Source organism: Falco peregrinus, chromosome 14 (assembly GCF_023634155.1).
Source record: "Falco peregrinus isolate bFalPer1 chromosome 14, bFalPer1.pri, whole genome shotgun sequence".
Classification (NCBI taxonomy): domain Eukaryota; kingdom Metazoa; phylum Chordata; class Aves; order Falconiformes; family Falconidae; genus Falco; species Falco peregrinus.
This window is the reverse complement of record NC_073734.1, coordinates 13012685-13036592: the sequence shown is the minus strand read 5'-3', so window position 1 is coordinate 13036592 and position 23908 is coordinate 13012685. Positions and strand designations below refer to the sequence as shown.

Here is a 23908-nt window from a genome sequence, read left to right as displayed (position 1 = left end):
GCCGCAGGGTTCCGGTGTCGGCGCGGTGCTGAGCAGCCGTGCGGGGGGCGGCGGGAGGCGCCGGCTGAAGGCGCCCCAAAATCCCGGAGACCTTGCGTGAAGGCGCGCCCCGGACCGGGCCCGGGCGAAGGTCGTAGAGAAGCGCGGGTGCAGCGCGACCCCCCCCGCCGGCGACCAAGCCCCACGCAGCCGCTTGCTCACTCCCCCCTCACCCAGTGGGATGGGGAGGAGGATCAGAAAGGAATGGAAAACTCAAGGGTTGAGATAAGAACAATTTAATAGGTAAAGCAAAAGCCGCGCACGCAAGCAAAGCAAAACTAGGGATCCGTGCACTGCTTCCCATGGGCGGGCAGGTGCTCAGCCATCCCCAGGAAAGCAGGGCTCCATCACATGTAACAGTGCCTGGGGAAGACAAATGCCATAATGCCAAATTTCCCCTCCTTCCTTCTTCTTCCCCCAGTTTATATACTCAGCATGACATCATATGGCATGGCATACCTCTTTGGCTAGTTTGGGTCACCTGCCCTGGCTGTGTCCCCTCGCAATGTCCCGTGCCCCTCCAGCCCTCTTGCTGGCAGGGCCCAAGAAACCAACAAGTCCTTGATTTAGTATAAACATCACCCAGCAACACCTAAAAACATCAGTGTGCTGTCAATATTGTTCTCACAGGAAATCCAAAACACCGCACTGCACCAGCTACCAAGAAGAAAATTAACTCTATCCCAGCTGAAACCAGGACAGTGATCATGACAATAGATGACATAATACCGAGTCAGAAGCTGATTATTAAACTCTGCATCCTGACAAATGAATTTTGTTTGACTTCACTTTGGGTTTTAAAAGCAAAGCATACCCTCCACAACGCCTACAAATCTGTGTGTTCTCTCCTTTCATTCATAATTTGTTTTGTGAGCTGTGCCCAAAACTCCATTTTGCGTTCTTTCAATTTCTTTGATGCCTTTTGCACTAGGTCTATTTCCAGGTATCCTTCATCCAGATCATACTGAGGCCAATGGACCAAGCCTTCTCCGTTGGGATTTCTGGAAATAACATGATGAAAAGTTAGTTTTCCATTTGCATATCAATTGTGCTCTGACTGCTTAGGTTGGGAGAATTTCAGAAAACTAACAACACAAGCTCAGATTACGTGATTTTAGTATCTGAATAGTTGGATATTTTTTAACAAAACGCTCAACAGTGGAATAGCAAAAAATTAATAATTGCCATTACTTTTGGATCTAAAACTCCATTGCAGATGGAGAAGTAGCTCTTGGATTATTTTTTTTCTTTTTTGGCTTGCAGGTTCATTTAAAAGGTTTTCCTTGCAATCATTAAGAACAAAAATGATTTAATATTTATCTTAAATTCTGCCAAATTTGTAGGAACCACCATATAAGCATTGCTTCAGGCATATAAGTATGTTTCAGGCAGCACAGACAGAACTTGAGCTGTAATTAACATGATTCTCACCCATTTCTAGCAAAGTTAGTCCAATATTTCATAACAGTTCTGCTAAGTTTATTTTCTTCTTCTGTAGTATACCCTGCGAAGTCAGAGATGAAATGGCAACATTAAAAAACCAAATAATCAAAAAAGTAGCAGCTATATATGAATTCCAACAGACTGTAAACAGTTCTAGTTGTTGCTCTGAGCTATGTGAGTTTTACCTGAGCAGAGATCTAGGAGAGAGCTGCAGATGAATGATTTAATGATAAGTACTAAAGACAGAAAGTGTTTATCTTGATTCCAGTGTTTCTAAGACAGAAAAACTGTTCTCAAGCCCTCCAGTAAGCAAAATGATTAAGATGGTGTTTGAAAAGAATACTTCAGCAAGCATGGATACATCACCGGCTAAGAACGGCTTTCCAAAGACAAAGGCAATCTCATCTGCATGATCTGCTTTTACAAAGTCTGGTACAACACCTGCCGCTGAACTTTGTCGATGTTGAAATTCATAAAAGTAGACTGGGTTGCCAGCATCTAGTAGAAAATAAACAGAAGGGTGTTAGTTTGAGAAAATACCTGCCACCAAACGTGATAAACTTTCATCACAAGCTGTTTTGATACAATGAAAACACTCTCAGTTCTTGGATAATGACATGTGATGCATACTGTCCACAGACACACCCCAGGATGGAATTCTACATTTCTTCTAATAGGTGCTGAATTAGAGACTTACCTCTATGGTATCTAGCCACCTCAACGGCTGAAATCACAAGCAAGGAGTCTCCCATTGCATCAAAAAGGCCATCTCGCACTTGAGTACGGTTTCCTGTATTCCCTATGTATTCATTGTATACTTGATCAACAAATTCAGAAGTAACACCCTGAACATGAACAATAAAAACACTTCTTATAATGTTGATGAATATTATAAAGAGTAACAGCACTGAGTGTACCATCTGCACATCCCTGGCCAAACATTACCTTCTTTCAGAGAAAATCCTCAGCTGGGTAAGAGTGTGGCTCAGAGCTCAGAACTGGGAGTCACACAGCTACCCAGATACAGATGTTCTCAGGGAAAAGAGGTTTGTAAGATCTAAAGATCTTTGATCTTTAGATAAACATCAGTCAGTGATGCTGATAAATAGATATGGTAGTCTGTTCTCGGTTCTGTGGAAATAACCCTCATCAGAGAAATCATGTTGGATTTCATAACATTCATTTATTGGTGTAGGTGGCCATAATTTACTGCCTTTCAGAACAAGCCTGGGCTCTGCCATTCTGAGTTCATAATGGATGTCTGTGACACTGAATGATCCATTGCGAGTACTAGCCATGTTTATAAAGTCCTTAATTCTTACTTAGTAATCTGCAATTTTCTCTAGTAGTTTCAGGAGAGCACAAAGGAACCAGAAAGTTAAGAGGTTTGTAAATTACAGGGAAGCAAAACCTCAAGAAACCTGAATGTAGGTCTCAGTGCCATTTTAAACATCTCAAGTTATTACTTTCTATTCTCCAGCTTCTGCTTCAGAAGGGTTTGTTCTATAGGACTTGTGTCATACCTGCTGGTACCATGCATGTCTTGGATAACCTAGGGTATCTAAAATGTCACAGGAGACCTATGTTTAGGTACCTGAATCACTCATGGATTTCCACAGAACTCCTTTTTAAAAAGAGGGGCATTTAGGATAGAAATCCAGAGGGCATTTTCAGTCGCTAGTGGCAACAGGAATATACTGTGTTTGCTGCCCATTACTGCCCCATGGTAGGAAGCTGTCAAACAGAACAAAGTTTGCCTCTAAAATATACCCCTCCAGGAGTACAACACAGAACCAGGCTGGTGAAGAAGCAGCAGTGGTTTATTCTGAAAATGGTGTCTTACCTGAAATGAGGATGATAAGAAGCTCTGTAAAACTTGATATGCAACATCTGTGTCCAGACCATCTGTGTAAGGAGGTAATTTCATTATCTGCATGATACAGAGAAGCATATTTATTAGAAAATCCTGCATTAACAAAATGTTATAAATAAATAAATATAACAAAAAATAAATAACAACATTGTAAGTCTCTTACTGTAGGAACTGCCCATCCAAATTCACAGTTATTTACTCCTATTATATATGGGACTGCAGTGATCATTTTTTCAGATAGTAACTGCTTGGGACTCTTTGGAAAAAATACACCATCTATAGTTGTGCTGATGAACAGGGAACGCTGGACAAAAGAAACCCAAACCAAACAAACAGCTTCATTAATACACGAATTTTGCTTCTAGAAAAAAATTTCAGATTTTTACTGTAGTTCCAAAGCAAAGCAAATGAAGTGTCAAGTGAAAATATTAAAAATAACAGTATTCAATCCATCTCTAAATTTTCTCTGACATATTTTCTGCTCTAGGCAGAAGATTCTGTGAAGATTAGCATTATATTTTTACCATTTGTGAAAGATAGATGATGATGTTCAATTTACATCTCTTCTTAGTTCAATCCTGTTATGGATGTGTGGAGCAGTGGGGGAAAAAAACAATTTCTGTGTTGAAACTACAAAGGAACATGGGATCCAGCACTGTGATAAGAAATATTAAGTAGGACATAGTTTATTATATTAACTAATTTTCAGGTTCTCCAAGAGAAACTAACATTTCCTACACGTTTTTCCTTCCCCTGGTAGAGCATGACACCAAAACACAAATAGTTCAAAGTCCATGTAGAATGAAAGGGAAATTACCTGTTCGCATTTTTCAAGCGAGGTATAGCATATCGGCAGGGTTGCCAAATCCTGACAAGAAAGTCACATTCATTTGAAGTTCTCTTAATATTACAGCACACCAATAGCATACTCTATTATGATAAAATTTGAAATGTCATTTAAACACAAGAAGTATAATTTCACCTACCAATTTTAGTGTTATCTGTACTATCTCTTCTTCTGTTTTTTCTCTTAAGCATTCAACTACTTCAGCTGAACTGGATTTTCCACAGCCAGAAGCAAAAGCAATTCTCTGCAATCAATAAAAACAAACACTCACTTTTTCATGTACTTCCCATGGACGGCTCTATGTGCCACCAGACTGGAGAGTCCAGTAGGGGCTGTCTAAACTTCTGCACAAGGATCACTGAAGCCAGCCATGTTCTAGCTGCAGAGGTAGAAAATAAGAAGCCCTCATAACCCTTCACACTGTGGGCTGAGCAGAAGGACAAAATACATGCCTCCAAAATATTTTGATACAGAAACAGAATAAGATAGTCATTCTGGTAAATAACATGCTGGGCTGAGAAGGCAGGATGACAAAAAGGAGTGAGTGATGCACAGTCAGAATACAACCATGAAGACCACAGCATCACAGAACGGTCAGGGTTGGAAGGCGCCTCTGGAGATCATCTAGCCCAACCCCCTGCTAAAGCAGGGTCACCTACAGCAGGCTGCACAGAGTCGTGTCCAGGTGGGTTTTGAACGTCTCCAGAGAAGGAGACCCCACAGCCTCTCTGGGCAGCCTGTGCCAGGGCTCTGTCACCCTCAGGGTAAAGAAGTTCTTCCTCATGTTCAAATGGTAAAAAGAGCATGTTATACCATTCTTGATGATGTCTTTTTGGGTGGAGTAACAGCTCTCATTAGACAGGCAGAGCTCATTATAATGTTGTCTCTTTTATATCCCAGATTATCGACTCTAGGTTCCTGGAAGCTGTTTCTTGTAGTCGAAAAAAAATATTGGGTTGAAGTCAGCTCTTATTTTCAAATATAAACAAATCGATTAAGATTTTATTTATTTGCACACAACAGGCATCAAATAGGAGGGGAATAGTAATCAGAATCTGGTGCCATTTTCCAGCCAAAAATTATAGCTCAACTTTTCTTGAAGACAGTACATGTTATAGTATTCCTTTACATTCCACACTTCTTCCCTGACTTCTCTCTTTGCTTCCTTAGTCTTTTGCTTTTATTCAAACATATATGAATATTTGGGTATTTGAAAAGCAAAGCACCATTAAACATGTATTGTCTGCACACAGAAATACTGTCTTTGATGACTGTGGTTGCAGTTTCATAAGAAAAAAAATCTGTTTCTACATTTTAGAATAAACAGTTTAAGATATGCAAAACTATCTGGAAAAATAATGAAAATTACTACAAAATACCCACTTGTGCTTCGTTCTCAGGATGGTCAGTGAACAAAGCCCTGATTGCAGTACCACTCTCTGAAATGGCCTTATGGAACAAGCCCTTTCCCAGGGGAGATAAGACCTGTAAAAAAGCAAGAACAAGCATTACAAGCATGATAAGCATGATGTTCTGATCACTGTCTTAGAATTTCAGTATTAGGGATTGCCATTTGAAACGTTTTGAAAGGAAATGTCATAAGACTGTATCCTCTGATCATAGTTCAGCTATGCAAAAGGATTTGGCAGCACTGTCAGGGATCACAGCATCACAGAACGGTCAGGGTTGGAAGGCACCTCTGGAGATCATCCAGCCCAACCCCCTGCTAAAGCAGGGTCACCTACAGCAGGCTGCACAGAGTCGTGTCCAGGTGGGTTTTGAATGTCTCCAGAGAAGGAGACCCCACAGCCTCCCTGGGCAGCCTGTGCCAGGGCTCTGTCACCCTCAGGGTAAAGAAGTTCTTCCTCACGTTCAGCTGGAACTTCCCGTGGTGCAGTTTGTGCCCGTTGCCCCTTGTCCTGTCGCTGGGCACCACTGACAAGAGCCTGGCCCCGTTCTCTTGACACTTGTCCTTAAGACACTTGTATGCATTGATAAGGTCCCCTCTGAGCCTTCTCCCGGCTAAACAGGCCCGGCTCTCCCAGCCTTTCCTCATAAGGGAGATGCTCCAGTCCCCTCATCAGCTTCACAGCCCTCCACTTGCCCCTCCCCAGCAGTTCCCTGTCTCTCCTGAACTGGGGAGCCCAGCACTGGACACAGCGCTCCGGGTGCAGCCTCACCAGGGCAGAGCAGAGGGGCAGGATCACCTCCCTGCACCTGCTGGCCACGGTCCCCCTCATGCACCCCAGGATCCCACTGGCCTCCTTGGCCACCCGGGCACACTGCTGGCCCACGGGCAACTTGCTGTCACCCAGCAGTCCCAGGTCCTTCTCCTTAGAGCTGTCCCCCGAAGGTCACCCCCAGCCTGTACTGGTGCGTGGGGCTGTCCCTCCCCAGGGACAGGACCCTACACTTGCCCTTACTGAACCCCAGGGGGTCCCTCTCTGCCCAGCTCTCCAGCCTGCCCGGGTCTGGCTGAAGGGCAGCGCAGCCTCCTGGTGCATCAGCCGCTCCTCCCGGTTTTGTACCATCAGCAAACGTGCTGAGGGCACCTCGGTCCCTTCGCCCAGGTCACTGGTGAGTAAGTTGAACAAGACCGGAGCCAGTGCTGACCCCTGGGGAACACCGCTGGCCACGGGCCTCCAGCTGGGCTCTGCTGCCGATCACAGCCCCCTGAGCTCTGCCATTCAGCCCGCTCTCAGCCCACCTCACCTCCGCTCATCTAGTCCACACCTCCTGAGCTTGCCCATGAGGATGTTATGGCAGACAATGCCAAAAGCCTTGCTGAGGTTGAGGCAGACAGCATCCACCACTCTCCCCTCATCTACCCAGCCAGTCATTCCATCAGAGAAAGCTATCAGGCTAGTCAGGCATGACTATTTCCCCTTGATGAATCCATGCTGACTAACCCTGATAACCTTCTTTTCCTCCACAAGCTCGGAGATGAGGAGCTTATGCCAGCTTTTTCCCATCCCATAGCACCTTGCTTCCAAGATTTCATGGAACTACACTGCAAGCCAGATATGGATCAAATATAACTGTGTCCAAGATAGTGTGGCTGTGTTACAGAAGGGAAATAAAGAACTGTTGGCCAGAGAGCAGGAGCTTAGGAAATAGGAATTGTTATCACATGTATCACTGAACACTCGTTTCACTGTGGGATCTCTACCAAATTGTGAGAGACTGAAGAAGAACCTTTTAACCAGTGTGTTCAGTGTTGATGTAAAAATTTAACATAATCAACTGGGTCACAAAATGCACATCTGGTTCCTCTATCATGACTATTTGCCTTGGTTAGTTTGTGCAAGTGACTGTCAAAGCAAACAGGGAATGGGCAATACATCCTCTTAAAGGACTTTCCTCACAAATATAAATTTTTGTGGCACTGGAAAAAAAAACACCCCAGAATTTAATTTAGTAGATAAGGAATAACATTTTGGGTCTGAACTACAAGATTTGGACATGAATAGAACATTTTCATCAATCAGAGGCTGTATTGTTATATTACAGAACAAAGTAATGTGTCATTTACTATAAAACCATCCCTTTTTTCCTCACTGACTTTTCATACAGGTACTAAAAATTAATGCGGAGAGTGGTTTTTTCCCTAAGTAATTAAAATTCAATATTACTATGAACTTACAAGAGCAGAAATGCTGATTCCTCCTGCAGATTCTCCAGCGATAGTGACAGATCCCGGATCTCCTCCAAAATATATGATATTTTCCTGAACCCACTGAAGAGCTCTTACTTGATCTAAATACCCCCAGTTACCTCGAGCATGCTTATCACCAGTGCTGCAGAGAAAGAATAGATTTGTTTAAATACTCAGTGCAAGAAACAAGGCAGAGAAAAATAAAATCTGTGGTATAAGAAATCAGCTGCCATTCTCTACACAGAGCTTCTCTACACAACTGAAAACTAAATGTCTCAGAAAGTATTGAGATGAGAGTAGCAGATGAACAAGAACAGACTTGGAAGCTGACTTGGGACCTGTAAATTGTTCCCAACTACTGCATATGTAATCAAGCAATGTATAGTGTCTTTGCACAAGAAAGTATTCTGCACATCTCTTCACAAAGGTTTTGCACACATAATTTTGGAAATCACTTAGCAAAACCTGAAATAAAATCTTACCTAAAATATCCAACAATACCTAATCTGTACTGAATTACTACAACCACCACATTGTCAAAGGCTGCTAATGCTGAACCATCATATGATGAAGCTGCTCCAAAAATGAATCCACCTCCATGTATCCATACAAAGACCTGGAAAAACAAAACAAAGAACAATCCAGCACAGATAACAGCTTCCAGTGATAAAAACTAAATATAAAACAAAATACAGTATTTGGTACTGTTTCACTCCTGACTCTTTCAGATTACATGTCACAAATGGTAGAAGTCTTTTAAATATGAGGCCTGCAGTCTTACAAAATGGCAGTGGTTTGATTAAATACTTACATTATACCAGTGCCCTGTGACATTTCACAGATTATTTAGAGGAAATCAAACATCACCTAGCTAAAATGTCAATAAAATTTTATTTGTAAAATCAGATTTTGTCTCTCTCAAACAAACATTTACTGGGGCAAAGCATGTAACTTGAGCATCATTGCAAAACCGCACCTTAAGTTTGCATATAGCACAAATTGTAGGTTTGCTGTAAAACAATTCTGCTAGTGGTTTTGTAATGGTTTTGCTTACAGGCAGCTTCTCCTGATTTCCTGTAGAAACGGGTGTGTACACATTTAGGTATAAGCAATCTTCAGACATTTGGAGAAGAACATTCTCTTTTCTATTAGTAACAACATCCGAAAAATACTGTCCTAGTTCTTTATCCTGTAGACACCTGAATAAATGAAAAAATAACAAGCAATATAACTAAACAAATAACTAAAAAGCAAATAAACAACAAATAACTAAAACCTCAGAGCTACTAAGTGTAGCTTTTCTGTACTTACACAACCAAGTGCAAACCAGAAAGCAAGCTCTAATACATTTCTACATGGTTGGCAACAGAAAACATAAAATATTATTTTCATTTTTAATATATTTTCTTCCTTTGACATGGCATTAAGGAGATCCATGAAAAGGAGCCACAGTCTAGAGCAGTACACAGTGACATGCAGATATAATTTTGCATGTTTCAAAATATTACAGGAATATACCTGAAAATACATATGGCTATAAATTGCTTAAAAGAAAATGCAAATTAATTTTTACATCTTCAACAGTTTTTTTTATTGTAATGGCAGGTATTAAGCTTGAGACACTAAACAAGGGCAGCAGTACAAATGGAGTAAGACATTTACAATATAGGCTAGAATTGGTCTGCATTTTTTATGTGTCCTATTAAGCATGTGACTCCCTCGGCATTTGTTTCTTCTAATAGTGCATTCCAACATTTCCTCGGCTTCTTTCTGTTTCTGCTCCAAAGTTACACAGTTTATAAACATTGCTAAGTAATGGCCAAATGCTCCCTGTACATCAGTGTCCTGGCATTGCATATAATATAAAATTATTAAAAAATTCAATGGTTTCTTACATTGGTGGGTAGGAAGTGGCATCTCTGACACCTTTCCATGGCTCGGGTGGCTGGGGTTCAGAAAACCTCAGTGGTCCAACTGGAGGCTTAGCAAAAGGAAGTCCCAGAAAGACATTTACATTCCTCCCAGCAGCGTCTACTTTGAATTGGTACCCTCGTACTCTCCCATAGTTGGTCATCACTTCTGGTTGCTCTGCTTTTTGTCCTGGGAAATGTGAGCACAAAGTCACACAACTGGTCTATTTGTAAATAATTGCTAGATTTCTAAGAGCTTTAGCTACTTAAATATACACCTTCTGTTCACTTAAACAATTCATTTTCGCGCATGAGGCTTCAACAAACTCTAATCAGTATAGCTGACATTATTTCAGCCTTCAATTTAATTGGTTTGTATGTATAATCTCCCTCAGGTATATCATATGTATTGTCTCACTATACACAAATATGGGTAATTGCATATAGACTTTAAACCTTTTTGATCCAGGTTGTTAGAAGTCCGATAGATTGCTCTCATTAAGAAAAGGTATTTTCTTTTTAAGAAAAGACCTGTGAACACATGAAATATATTCTGGACCCTTGACAGTATGTACAGCGAAAAGAAAAAAATTCTAACACACCTGAAAGTAGTATGGCATATACAAATACGGTTAACATTTAGGTAAGATTCATTCTAAGATCCGTTTGAAAGTTCTCAGTACCAAATTACAAATGTGGTACAGTGGCCTGACCTGCCTCAGATCAGACAAGATTTTGGGACAGGAATTTGATTTTGCTATTTGCAAAAAAGGCAAACATGACAAATGACTGAAAGCAGATCACAAAAAGAAATGAAGAACTATTTGCTATTCAGACTTAATTTCTATGCAGCAAGGGGCTCCCCTAGGTGAGCAAGCTGCACATGTGCTCTATTTCCTTACAGAAAGCGATAGGGAAAAACCCTTCTGAGGCTTACCAGTAGCTACCAGCGCTGTGACTCCAACGGTGAGAATCAATGACAGCAGTGATGTGTCCTTTCCAGCTGCCATTTTGCAAGCTGGTCACATAGTCCTCTCCTCAGCCTGTCGCCTTATATACTCTGCTAAGTATTACTGTTATGCAAGTTATATGTTTTTTAAAAAACAATAATAGAAAAATCTTAGCTTTTCCTGCTGGATGGTTATCCCACATGTCACTCAGTCCTGTGTGTTCAGGGATGTTTGTTTGGCATCTAATGCAACACATAAGTTTTGCAACACTAAAGAGATGATTATCCAACTTCTGTAGTGTGGGAACAGCATTAAAGGATTTGAGTGGTAACTATACGTTCAAAACCCCTGAAAGATCAGGAGGCTTTATGAACTACTGTGTGAACTCACATCTATCATTAGAGCATGAGATGAAAGAGAGGGAAGAGATAGCTGAAGAGAAAAAAAAAGAGATTTTCTGCCTACGTGAACGAAGAGATTGTGGTAGTGGGCTCCACCTTCTTTTGTTTGTCAAGGCTCAGTAGCTCTTCCCCCAGAAAGGCTGTTATGCAGTTTTATATCATGTGAATTCTCAGTTGGCAGAGACAACTTTTCTATAGATTGATTTACTGCTTGCACCTTTGATTTCAGCTGAGTCATAAAGACCCACAGTCATTACATTAGTTCAACACAGCTATTATACATCTAGTGATCCTGTGTACTACGGCTGTGCTTGTGTCCTGCATCCCAAATCTTCCCAAGTATATCTGCACAGGTGTGATTTACAGCCCTTATAAGTAAATCCCGGTTAACTTTAAACCCAGCTGCTCAGAGAGCAAGCTGTGGCCAGGTACACCTTCAGCACATGCTGGGTATCTTGAGCATTTGCTCTGTTGATCCGGACTCCTGCTTTCTGTACTGAGCAAGCTCTGCACTGCAGCAGCTACACTTTAACAACGCCAATGCTATGCTAGCGTGCATAGCAGCCATCTCTGAGTGTACGGTTAGTGCACAGTATACATTGGCAAATGGGATAACACTGTACATTGAGTTTCTAAGAAAATAATGTGGACAATAACTTCATCGTCAAATTTTTATAGCTGTATAGATGTTCTCTGAAAGACTTTTTTCTTGTTTCTCGAGTGAAGTTCATGACACTAAAGGTCAATAAAACTGGTCTGCGATTAGTCTGCACTGTTATGAATGTACAGTCTACACTGTATTGATAGATGTATGTGCTGTCAAATGCAATGAGTGGAAACAGGTGCCTGGAGTACAAGTGATGGAGTTTAGCATAAGTTATCTCCCATCTTTGTCTCTGTGACAAAGTTTTGCTAGAAGCCAAGGGCAGAAGTACTAAGTAGTAGTAAACTCTGCACTCCTGTTTGCTTGCTTGAATGCTGTTGCAAATTCTTCCACTGTCCTCACTTACCCTGGACTGCTTTGGTTCCTGGCGCGGGAAACCTGTTTCTACGTGAGGTGGAACTAGAAGATTCCCTGCTTGGGACTCGGCTTGCATCCTGATGGGCATGCATGCCTCAGGACTCCCTTGTGACCCACAAACTACAGGAGGGGTCCTCTGCTGCAAAGTCAAATGCTCTGCTTGCTGCTCTCTACTTTTGCTGTAACAAACTTTATTTACCTCCATAAACAATTTATTTTCTATCTCCTGATATTTACTGATTCTACTAAACTCTGTCCTTTCCCATTTGCTTTTCCTTTATTTTCCCCCTTCATTTACTACTCTATTTTCCCAGCTTTACTCTTTAATCTTTGCTCTACTCACTACTTCACTCTCCAAGTACACATTCTGCAAAATGTCTCAGCTCATGTCCCATCCACAGTCCCAGAGAGGGGGCCATTCTGAAAATATTACCAGTGCAAACCAGTTTCTGCAAACTCTGCCAATCTTACTTACGAGAAGATAATAAAGAGATGGGATTGTAGATCCCTAAAGCCTTGCCTGTAGATACTTTGTATGGATCTGCAAGCATGATCTGTATGTCTGTATGCTCTGGAAATGTGGAAACTTCTACTCTAGTGACACAGACTAAACTTGTGGAATCTGGAGACAGTGCTACATACCTGGCAAGTGGAATTATTGAATCCTTTTGGCATTTAATTTTAATACAGAATATTTTGCACCTTACCCTACATCAGTGAATAATACGTACCTCATGGATCAATCACAAAAAAATCCTGCCATATGACATTTGCCTCTTTATACTTCAATGTCCTGCTATCTTTCTTGATTTCAACAGCTAAAAAATAGAGACAAACATCAGATTTATAGGCCCATAATTGAATAAGAGCTCACAATTACATTTTGCCTCAAGTACGTATGGCAGGAGTGTTTAGACATCTGCGTTTAAAACAGGGTCAGTTTGTTTTTTTTACTGAGCCCCTCATGAGTATTCAGTGAAGCTGGAGTGTATAAAACAGAGCTGTAATCTATGAAGCTTGGAGAGCTTTAACACTCTCTCACTTTGGCATGTGGTAGTCTCACACCAGGGTGTTTCTGGGATGAGACGGAGTATCAGAGCACTCACGCCTAAGTAGACAGGAGTAAAATCTTCTGACGTTTTCCGACTGTGATTTATTTTTAGCACTATGCCCGTGCATAGTCATAGCAGAAGTCAGTTCTGCTGTACTTCTCTGCATACACTTAGAAGATAAGCATATATTCTGTGCATATATATACAATACTGCCTGTTTATCTCCTTTTAAAGGGAGCGGTACAGGACCTCAGGGGAATTGTACACGCAATGAAAATTTATCAAGACTATTTTGAGATTATATTCCCCTCACAAAACATATTAGCAAAAACAAAGGAGGAGGGGCAGATGGCCAGCAGGAATTCCTGCTTACCAGAACAGCAGTTGGGCTAACAGCCTAACCCTACCTCCTGAGTTCTGACTGGCAACAGAATCTGGGCGGAAAGACATAGGAAATTCTACCCAATTTCTTCCAATATTCAGAAAGAAGGGATGGCCAGTTAGTTGCTGTAGGACATTATTAGCCATGAATAACCTTAAATTCTTCCAGAGATATAGAGGTGAGATGAAAGAAGCGGGGAACCGGTGCCTAGTGCCCCACAGGATCTGTGGAGCTGCGTAAGGCTGCTGGGAGGTAGCAGTATGGTCAGGAATAAGGTTGGGAGCTGGAGCAGTCTAGGAGCCAGATCCAGGGAACAAACAAAACAGACCCGAGAAAGAAGTTCTTGACAACACTGAAATGAAGTGTTCAAGACTTGCTCTTGGTAGTCCATGCCAGTAAGGACTCTGGAACAATTCTGGTACAAACAAATCTCTCTCCAGTGCTAGTAATGGAGGCCTGTGACCCAGTGCAGAGCACCTGGAACTGACTGATGGCACAGAGAACAGCCTGAAGCACAATGTAACACACCATGGAAAAGACAGAAAGCGTGAAAATAATGTTACCAGCGTGGATCCTTCTAGGGAAATTATGGCCAAATTTAAAAGGAAAAAAGTGTGGGTAGTGGAGAGCATTTCTCCCTTTTCTAACTTCTGAGAGAAGTCTTAATTCCAGGACTACCATTACAGATTATGTATCACAACAGTCAGAAATATACTATCACTGTGGTAAAACCAACTTAGAAAGCAGAACAGTCTTAAGTTTAATTTATTTTTCCACAGAGGACATTTCTGTATCTAAATCAGATGAGAACTTCTGTACCATTGCTGATACACTTGACATCAAAAGACAGTTTTACTTTTAAATCGGTTCTTTATTAATTTCACTTCATTAAAAAAATGTTGCTGCTATATTGTGTCTTCAGTCCCAGGGAAGCAACAGAAATCTGCTTGTGGGGAAATCTGGTACCTATATTTAATAAGTGAGGCTCCTGTTGTAGTCATGAATCCAGGAAAAAGTGAAGGATCAAAAAGGGGAAAAATATCAATTGGAATTATTACAGTGAATAACTGCAAATATGGCAACAGTGAAGAAAAGGTCAAAAGAAGGGAAACCTGATTTTATCCTCAAAATTACTTTAAGTAATTTCTTGTACTGTCCTAATAGTTTGCATATTATGTGTATGTTTAGACTGTAAATTATAACTCTGAATTAACCTTCTTGTTTTCCATTCTTTTGTTGTTTGTCTTTTCAAACATCAGCTTTCTCCAGAATTCTACCTTTTTTTCTTTCAACTTTCTGGCCACCTTTTGGTTTAGATTTATTTGCAAGTATTCTTCATTTAGGTTGTAAGATGGCCATTCAACCAAACCCTCTCCATTAGGATTTCTGTAAACAAAAAGAAAGAAAAAGTGAATTGCCCTTTTCAGTCACAAGGGAATTCAATCACAGAAATTAAGACTGAATCAACAGAACAGCTAATTCACTATGGAGTCAATACAAACTAGTAATGTGTCATGAATCTCATGGCTCTTACCCATTTCGAGCAAAGTTAGCCCAGTACTTCATTAGAGTTCTACTAAGGTTCTTTTCTTCCTCTGTAACTTCACCTGAGAGAGAAAATAATTATTGTGCGTGGCATAAACCAAAACATTGCTTCTACAGAAGCAGCATTTCAGACTGTGAATATGTTATAACAACTTACTGATTACAACAGAGGCAATGCACCTGCAATATGCTAGTAATACAGCAATCATCAGGAAAGGATTTCAGCATTCTTTATGAATGAGGCTGCTATAATTATCCTTAATCTTTCCTCAATGGACCAGTTCCGTTTTGAATAAAATGCTTAAATATTAATTGAGTCTTTAACTTAACCATTAGATCATCACGCAGAAAATAAAACACTAGAGTTCCAAGCCTTGCACTAATCAACACAACTGGCCTACTATCTGAAAAAGAGACCGAGTCCCAAATTCTCTGGATCCTGACAGCCCCTGGGATTCCCTGGAAAGGAGACATGGGTTTAAGTTCCTCAGGAAAAGAAAAGAGCCTAGATTTCCTTCTTCCCAAGCACTCTGCTAATCCCCTGCAAGTTTAATTGACCCTTCCTTCAATTTATTTTTCAGCCAAAACTATCTTGCAAATTCATGAACAGTGCTGGTACAATGACGGTGATGTTTTCTAGCAAATGTCCTATTTGCCCATTTGTTGACAATATGTGTAACTTACTATGCTTCAGAAACAGCAAACTGCACATGATAAAGAATGAAGAAGACAGTAAATTAGTGTTAAACAAATTCTAACAGGAGAAAGGTATCACTGTTAATACATGCACTTTGATTAAAATGGAGGTTGAATTACTGAACAGAATAATGCCAGTGTTATGAGAGCAATTTATAAGCGAACACTGAGTGTTCTATTCCTTACTACGTAGCTGAATATCACCAGCCAGATATGGTCCTCCAAAGACAAAGCCAACTTCATCTCCATGATCAGCTTTCACATACTCTGGTTTACTATCCCGGTATGAAGTGGGCCGATGCTGATATTCAAAGAAGTAAGCAGGGGCTCCAGACTCTAGAGGACATAACATTTAGAGAGTTAAAGAAGAGAAGCATAAATTACATCAGCTGTTTAAAGTATTACTTTAAATATGCCCAAAGTTTTATACTGGGCACATTTCCAGTGTAATGTCACATTCAAATATGTATTATTCTTTTTAATTCAAAATTAAGATCTCACAGCACTTACACAAAAAAAATCACTCCAGGAAAACTTACAGAAAACAAAATAACATCAAATTATTTTCCAGTTCCAGGTATTTTGGCACAGCTTGTCTGCACTTAGATACCAGAAAATCTCCAGACTACAGAGCTGTTGACTTCCCAAGCAGCAGTAGGCCAAAAGACAAATTCCAGGTTGCTTTAATATGTTTTAATTTTTAAGCCTGTATACTTCAGTTAGCAAACATTTACTTGTGTTATCATGCTCTGCTCTCAATATATTATGACTGTAAGTACAAGTGCAAGACACTACTACAAAGATAAAGGAGTACATACACTTGTTTCACACAATCCTGCAGATCTATATCACATGCGCCTTCAAGTTCCCAGTGGGAATTTCAAGAAGGGATGCCTACACATGACAGGATTTGTGTCTACATCATTTGATCCAGCAGGTAGTAAGAGGTTTGAATATCCTACTAGTGTTCATTAGCTCACCTCTGTGATAATTCAGTGCTTTAATGGATGGCATGACAATTCCTACATCCCCTAGCAAGTCCAGAAATCGGTCCCGTAGCTCAGCAGGATCGTCAGTGTTTCCCAGATATTCATCCACTATCACAGGCAGAAACTCTGATGGTACATGCTAAGAGAAAAAGGGGAAACAAGAAACAGAAAATTTATCACACTCTGAATTAGCAGCTATAAATGTCATCTTTTACATTTCAGAGATTCTGCAAAGGCACAAAGGTCCAGGGTAGCACCCATGTTGATGGGAAACCATGACAGCAAATAAAATCTGTTCAGACTTTTTGTGGGGAAACCCCCTTCTGCACCTAACACCAAAAAAACAAACCAACCAACCAACCTCAGGTCAAATTTGCAACGGATTTATATAGGTTAAAACTCTACAGGAATCAATGAAATGCAGCAGCGCCTCCTGATAATACTGTTGGTTTCTGTTTTCTTTAGGAGAAAGGAGATAGGGATAACAAAAGTAAATTCTCTGAGTCCTTGAAAGATTTATGGGCTATTAGACTACAGGGCAAGACCAGTGGGATCTCCAAACACAGCTTACGTTTTTAGTGTTAGAATTTGCTGATTGAAAGATAAATTTCAAAACTAGGAATGCAAAGTAACTACTTTAAAAGTTACTTTTAATTTAACGTAAACATATTGAAAACCCTGTTTTGAAACCCATCAATCAGGAGATTAGCCATCAGATACCATGAGATTAGAGACACTATTACAGTAATCCTATATAAAAATACATAAAAGAAAAATGCCGGTTCAGAAGTCTAGAAGGAAAAAGGCGTTTCCCCAAATCCCAGGCCTGACTCAGTCCTGTTTCTGTGTAACTCCATACACTGTGGTCCTGTCAACTTTGCTGGGCCTCTACCCAGAGCATAACATCACCTCAAGTCTTAGTAAGACTTAGTAAGAGTATGACTCAAGCAGGAAATTAGAGAACAACAAACTCCACAAATCTGTTATATACATTAAAAAGGAATTTCACTTCTCAAACTAGATTAGTGCAACAGTACTTACCATCATTTGTAGTAAAAATTCTAAAGTTGAAGTGATTGATTTTTTATCTCCTACTTCCTTCAAACCTGGTATTTTTGATGTCTGCATGGAAAAAAAGGATGTTACTAGTGCCAATCAACTTCTCCAATATTTTTAACATTCGAACTACATTATTCCACTTCATTCTTACTACTAGTGTTTATTTTTGAAGCATCATATCATATGCAAAAATGTAGTACAATGCAGCATCTGTCTTGAAAATCTTGTATTTACTGCAGTAAATGTTTCCTTGGTGAAAGTTTCTACATAAACTACCCATACTAAGTAGTTTATCCTTAAATCAACACATATTGTTAAGAAATTTCTAAGACTAGAAAGCATTAGGGCAGAATTGAAGCAAAAAGTTTCTGTCTCAAAAGCTTATTTTCCCCCTGGTAGGGGAGATACTAAAAGTTATTGGCAGCCTCTCTATCTAGTCCAATTGTTTGAACCCTTCGAAGTAAAGATAAGGCAATGCTCCTCCTCTTTTGGAACATTGCATAAAATGACTCTTCTTCCAACAGAATGAATTAGAACAGATTTCACTTTACATTTTTCTTCTTGGACTCAGTACCAGCGCACTCCCAGAGACACACAGTTGCTACATAGATTCAAAACAAATGCTGTGTACTACATAGATGAACATGAATACTTGGGAAATGAAGAAAAAAGGACAAGGAAGAGAAAGGACACAAATCCACTGCCTGCAGCTTTGTTCACCATATAGCCATTGCTTGTTTTTTAGAGTTACCCATAGAATTCATATCAGAAAGAATTAATGCACTGAGAATGGAATGGACACCTGCATTACCCCCATACTCTGTCCCCAAATGAGATAGTCAAACGATAGATTTTTCTGCATGGTAATAAGGAAAACAGGGGCAATGATATAACCAGCAGTCCGAGTTCATAATGACATACAGCATAAGCTGTTTAAGGTGATCAATGTCACATTTTTAAACATTCTTTGTATCAATCTTGAATACCATGTGTTGTGGGGGAAAAGATTGGTTTTAGTTTTCTTTTAGTAATAAGCCCTTGACTGTTGCATTCTTTTTCCTCTCTCTGCCTGGATGAGGGATTACAATGTTAGGATAAGAAAATACTGTATAAAATTGATGTTCCAGGGATGTCCATGTAGTTTAGCTTGCAGGATGAAGCCTATCACTGTTTTACGACCAACTGCTTCTGGGTCACTACAGAATCATAATGCAAGCAAAGTTTACCTTATATACATTTCCAACAGTGCAAAGCCTTTTGGCAATACTTAAAAGGTGTCCTACCAGCAAATACCTTCTCAGAGTTGCCTAGATAGTTAACACAAACATTCAAAAAAATGAAGAATGGCCATTAAATTACAGATCTAATATTCCAGCCAAATTCATTGTTGGTGACTCCTATCATATATGGGACTGCATTAAATTCTTTCCCAGCCAGTATGTCTTCAGGTGACTTAGGAAGAAATACTCCATCCAAAACTAAGGATAGATATGACATTTCCTGAAGGAGGAGAAAAAAAGATCAAATTACTTGTTAATGCTATTTTCCATTTTTTCCTTCAAACCATATAATAAAATATCCACATTTAATGTTCTAAGCGCAAAAAATGGCTTTAAGAAATCTGAGTATCTACAGCTACTGTAAAATAAATTTATAGTTCAGCACAAGAGTAAAAAATCCAAGCCTGGTTGGGTCATGCTATGCAGTAATGTAATGTTTTCCTGAGCCTGTCTTGCTCCTAACTGACATTAGACATGTGCGCTCGAGTCTTGGTCACAACTTTACAGGTGCTGTGAGACTTCACTGAAAATTTGAAAATTATGTGATATTATTTCAGTATTTAGGGGGTATTTTGACAAAAGTCAAGAAAAATCAACTTGGGAATAGGCCCACAATGAATTCTGGTCAGAGGCTGAGCTGAAGTTTTGCAAAGGTACCATTAAAAATATCTGTCACTAAGCAAAGATTCACCTACCGTACTGTGAAAGACTATGTCCTTTGCTTCCTGGTTCCTTAAGCAGTTTATCAGTGAGAGTGAACTGCTCATCTCACATTTAAATATACTTGCAACTTTCTGGAAATTATCAACAAAGACAAAACCTGTTAGCTATGAGGGGTCTTTAAGGAATTTATAAATATAAAATTATTATAAACATTACTGTTAATAGTTTTATCTAAGGGCAGATTCAGGTGAGTCTGATAGGTCTTTCAGTATTTTATTTTACTAGAAATACTACAGTTTGATCAGAAAATGAAATTATTCTTACTTCTCTTTCTTGCTGTATTTCTATTCACTGTAATACACCAGCCTTGCTGCAGACATAATACAAGGCTGTAACATAAATTTCAGAAAATCAACTTATGAGAGACTTACATTATTACTACCTGCTGTTTCAGAAGGAGAAATGAAAAGGTACATACCAAGAGGAATTTAATATTAATTTTTTTTGTTGTGTTTTTTTTTTTTAAATAATTCATTTACTTCAAATAAAGCTCCTCCATAAAAGACCATATCTGCATAAAAACTGAATGCCTCTTCCAGATTCTAATTAAACTTCCCATAATAAATTTCATAGTTACTCTATAAGTTACAGTGTGCATGAAAATGAACATATGGCTGCCTTGGCATGTGTGTAATTGAAAATACCCAAGTTGAACCACAAATATTATAATCACATAACTGTAAAATCTACTTCCAACACCAAATGAGATTGAAAATAAATAAGATTATTTGAATGAAAATTTACTTAGTACTAATCTATATATTTATAGGTATGCAGTGAGAATAAATGTGATCAACTTTGTTGCATAACATGCAATCAGATTTTCCCCTTTTCTCTTTAACCAAATTATCAGATATCAGAATTATCCTATTTTAGGTTATAAAGGCTTTAAAAAAAAAAAAAAGAGCCTACCTTAAGATCTGTTGAAAGAAGTAAATCTTTCTCAGGAGGGATTAGAATTCCACTTTCTGATATTGCTTTATGAAAGAGATTCTTAGACAAAGGAGATAAAACCTGCCAAGAAGGGAAAAACAGATGTATTTATTCTACAATTAAGGTCCTTATCCTATAACTTTATGCTTGACTGGACTGCTGGATTCAGTGGGGAATTACACATTTTTATGTGCTTACAAGGGAAGTGTTCAGACTTAGCACAATATGCCATTAATCTTACTTTCAAAAATCAGATTAAACACGAAATGTTATACTATTTGAGTTTTTGAAGATTTTTTTTAAGACTTTACTTTTTAGTGTATTTACTGCATGCCTACATGTGCAAAAACAGAGCAAGATCCTGCAGATACACCAAAGAGTGTGACAGATCCTGGATCTCCACCAAAGTGTTCAATATTTCCTTGGATCCACTGAAGAGCTGCTACTTGATCCAAAAATGCCCAGTTCCCACGAGCATGTTCATCACCAGTACTGAAAGAAAAGTATTATAAGCCAGCTTCTCAGGAAGAGTAATGTTCTTCTAACACCAGAATAAAATAAATCCCACCAATTTACATTTTGTGTAAGGTCTCATACGTGGCCAAGGAAAGATCTGTACAGCCTACTGACCTAAAATCCTTCATAGTCAGATCTAAGCCCCACTTGCCTCTACCGTTTGTTTACCCATATACAGATAGCTTCCTGGCCTTTACACTGTATGACTTTTTTCTTTACACACCAAGGGATAGAAGGCAAGAACAAACATCCTATCCAGAACCAAATAATCCCAATTCTGATTTGACAGCAGGTTCCAATCAAATGACAATGTAAATGGAATTTATGGATATTTCTCAGTGTTCTCCAGTCCTGCTGTCATTGAACTATGTACATTTAAACCACCGTGACAGCAGGAAGCTGGTGTGGAACTTCAGCTGATTCAGAAAACAAAACCATGCATGCTTCAAACATGATCGGAAGCATTTTGTAAAAAACAAAATAGGTCATCTTACCTGAAGAATCCAAGGAGTCCAAGTCTGTACTGAATTATTACTACCACAACATTCTCGTAGGCTGATAGTGCAGAACCATCATACCTAGCAGCACCACCAAATATAAAATTTCCTCCATGGATCCACACCATTACCTTAGAGAAAAAAGGGTGAGACACACTTTTATACATTGCTTGGTAGATTTCATGTGAAAGAGGATGACAACATCAGAGAATTTGAACTTCAAATCACCAAACCTCAATAGGAGCTGAATTTTAGGTTGGTGGACTTTGAATTTTATGTAATAATATTGTTTTTGTTAATACAGCACCAGATTTTCAAGGGCAATTAAGTGACTTAGGAGCTATCATTAGGGGCCAACTTTGTGCAACACAAGTTTGTAAAATGAGTTTACGTACAGGTAACTTGTCCTTGTTTGAACCAGCAGGGCTGTAAACATTTAGATACAAACAGTCCTCAGAAGTTTGGAATGGAAGGTGCTTTTCTTTAAAGTTTTTTTCAGCTATTTTCAACATGGACAGATCTTGAGGACATCTTCACAAAACAAAGGAAGCGTGACTATTAGTAATAAAACTGCAATAGCAACAATGTAACAATGATAAAGAAAACACACTTTCTTTTGTCCCACAGGCTGAATTCCCACAGGCTACTCAGAGTTTGTTACTTATATACAGTTAAAGGTGAGGCCTGTAAAAGCACAGCTCTGTGCACAGTACTTAAAAGGCTGAATCATTTCATCACAGCATAATGAGAAAGCATGTTTCCAAAGACAGGAGTTTCCCAGGAATTATTTGTGGTCCCTTTTCCCACAGTTCTTTTGAAATATTTCAGTACTGGCAGCATATTCATTACCAGACAAAAATCAGACCTCCGTACCCTAATAAACACAACACTGACAAACGTGACCAGGTCCTATATACAAATGAACCGAACAGCTCTCACAGTGGTGGGTAAGAAGTTGCATCTCTCAGACCATTCCAAGGTTCAGGTGGTTCAGGGGGGGAAAACCTCAAGGATCCAACTGGGGCTTTTGCAAAAGGAATCCCAAGGAAAACGTTTACAAGTCTGTCTGTCCCCTTCACATTTGCCTGCCTCCCTTTGAGCCGCCCATGTGCGATAGTCACTTCTAGCTCAGCACCATTCTGTCCTAAGTGACACATAAGATAAAAGAAAAAACACTGCATCTTCACAACTGTAACGTTATCATATAATGTTTACTATATTGTATATTTATATTAATTATATTAATTATTCTATAACTCTATCATAATTACCAGACTTTTCAATTAATTACTTTAGATTTTGTTCAGTTTCATTTCGCTTTTATGCAATGACAGACAACCCCAGCCAAACACTCTTAAAGCTGGATTGGCCAATGACAACAGGAACTAGGCAAGACAGTTTAGTCACTCTGCAAGAGCATAAAGCTTAACAACAAATTTCAGAGCAAACAGAAATCATTAATATTTTCTTAATTTATCATCCAATAAGATCTTAAAAACATTTTGTTTAGATAATTTGGAAATGTTTTTGCTTTCTAACTTTTAAGAAACAAAGTTTTATTCTCATAAAATCATATCAGGAATGGTTTCAGCTCATAAACCCGTAATTTTTGCAACAAGCTTATTGGAATACTTCTGCAGATTACTAACAAAAGTATAAGAGCAGTAGACTTTCAAAATCTGCCTTTGAAAATCACTACACTGCAACTTGCTAGTGCAGTTGCTTCCCCAACAACAATAACAGATATTCAATTTTACCTTCTGCTCCGCAAGTGATGAATGCTATACTGCAAAACAAGGCACAAAGCAAAGAAATGTGGCTTTCAGGAGCCATTTTTCACCCCCGTGTGGACTCTAGATTGTTTTCTGGTTTTGTCCGGAAGAGAATGGTACAAAGGTCCCTGCTGAGGGCATTCTGATTAGGGAGTGCAGCTAAATTCCCTTATGAACATGCACTGCATTAAGCACCTTCAGAGCTGTAGGTGATACAAAGTGTAAATGCAATCCCTTAGTGCAACGCATTTCATCATTACCTGATCCTAGGAATGAATGATTTAGAAATGATCCAACACCACCTGTGAACAACAACAAAAGGTCT

General features: G+C 39.4%; 2 protein-coding genes across 2 annotated transcripts; both read right to left on the bottom strand.

Annotated features, from left to right (window-relative positions):
* Window positions 1-259: 259 nt before the first annotated feature.
* On the bottom strand, window positions 260-14329 carry LOC101920451 (fatty acyl-CoA hydrolase precursor, medium chain-like). The gene is made up of 15 exons (XM_013297900.3): window positions 12871-14329; window positions 10705-10840; window positions 9753-9957; window positions 8912-9056; window positions 8340-8473; window positions 7846-7999; window positions 5586-5687; window positions 4342-4446; window positions 4173-4223; window positions 3519-3659; window positions 3326-3412; window positions 2180-2327; window positions 1849-1980; window positions 1471-1543; window positions 260-1040 (listed from the first exon to the last, which is right to left on the bottom strand). Exons 2-15 carry the CDS (start codon window positions 10775-10777, stop codon window positions 866-868), a joined length of 1725 nt encoding a protein of 574 aa, XP_013153354.1. The 5' UTR covers window positions 10778-10840; window positions 12871-14329; the 3' UTR covers window positions 260-865.
* A 94-nt stretch (window positions 14330-14423) lies between these two features.
* Window positions 14424-23694, bottom strand: LOC101920626 (fatty acyl-CoA hydrolase precursor, medium chain-like). The gene is made up of 13 exons (XM_005229351.4): window positions 23569-23694; window positions 22751-22955; window positions 22207-22342; window positions 21809-21942; window positions 21137-21290; window positions 20778-20879; window positions 19838-19936; window positions 19222-19362; window positions 17845-17925; window positions 16795-16942; window positions 16001-16150; window positions 15108-15180; window positions 14424-14959 (listed from the first exon to the last, which is right to left on the bottom strand). Exons 1-13 carry the CDS (start codon window positions 23642-23644, stop codon window positions 14770-14772), a joined length of 1689 nt encoding a protein of 562 aa, XP_005229408.2. The 5' UTR covers window positions 23645-23694; the 3' UTR covers window positions 14424-14769.
* Window positions 23695-23908: the final 214 nt, after the last annotated feature.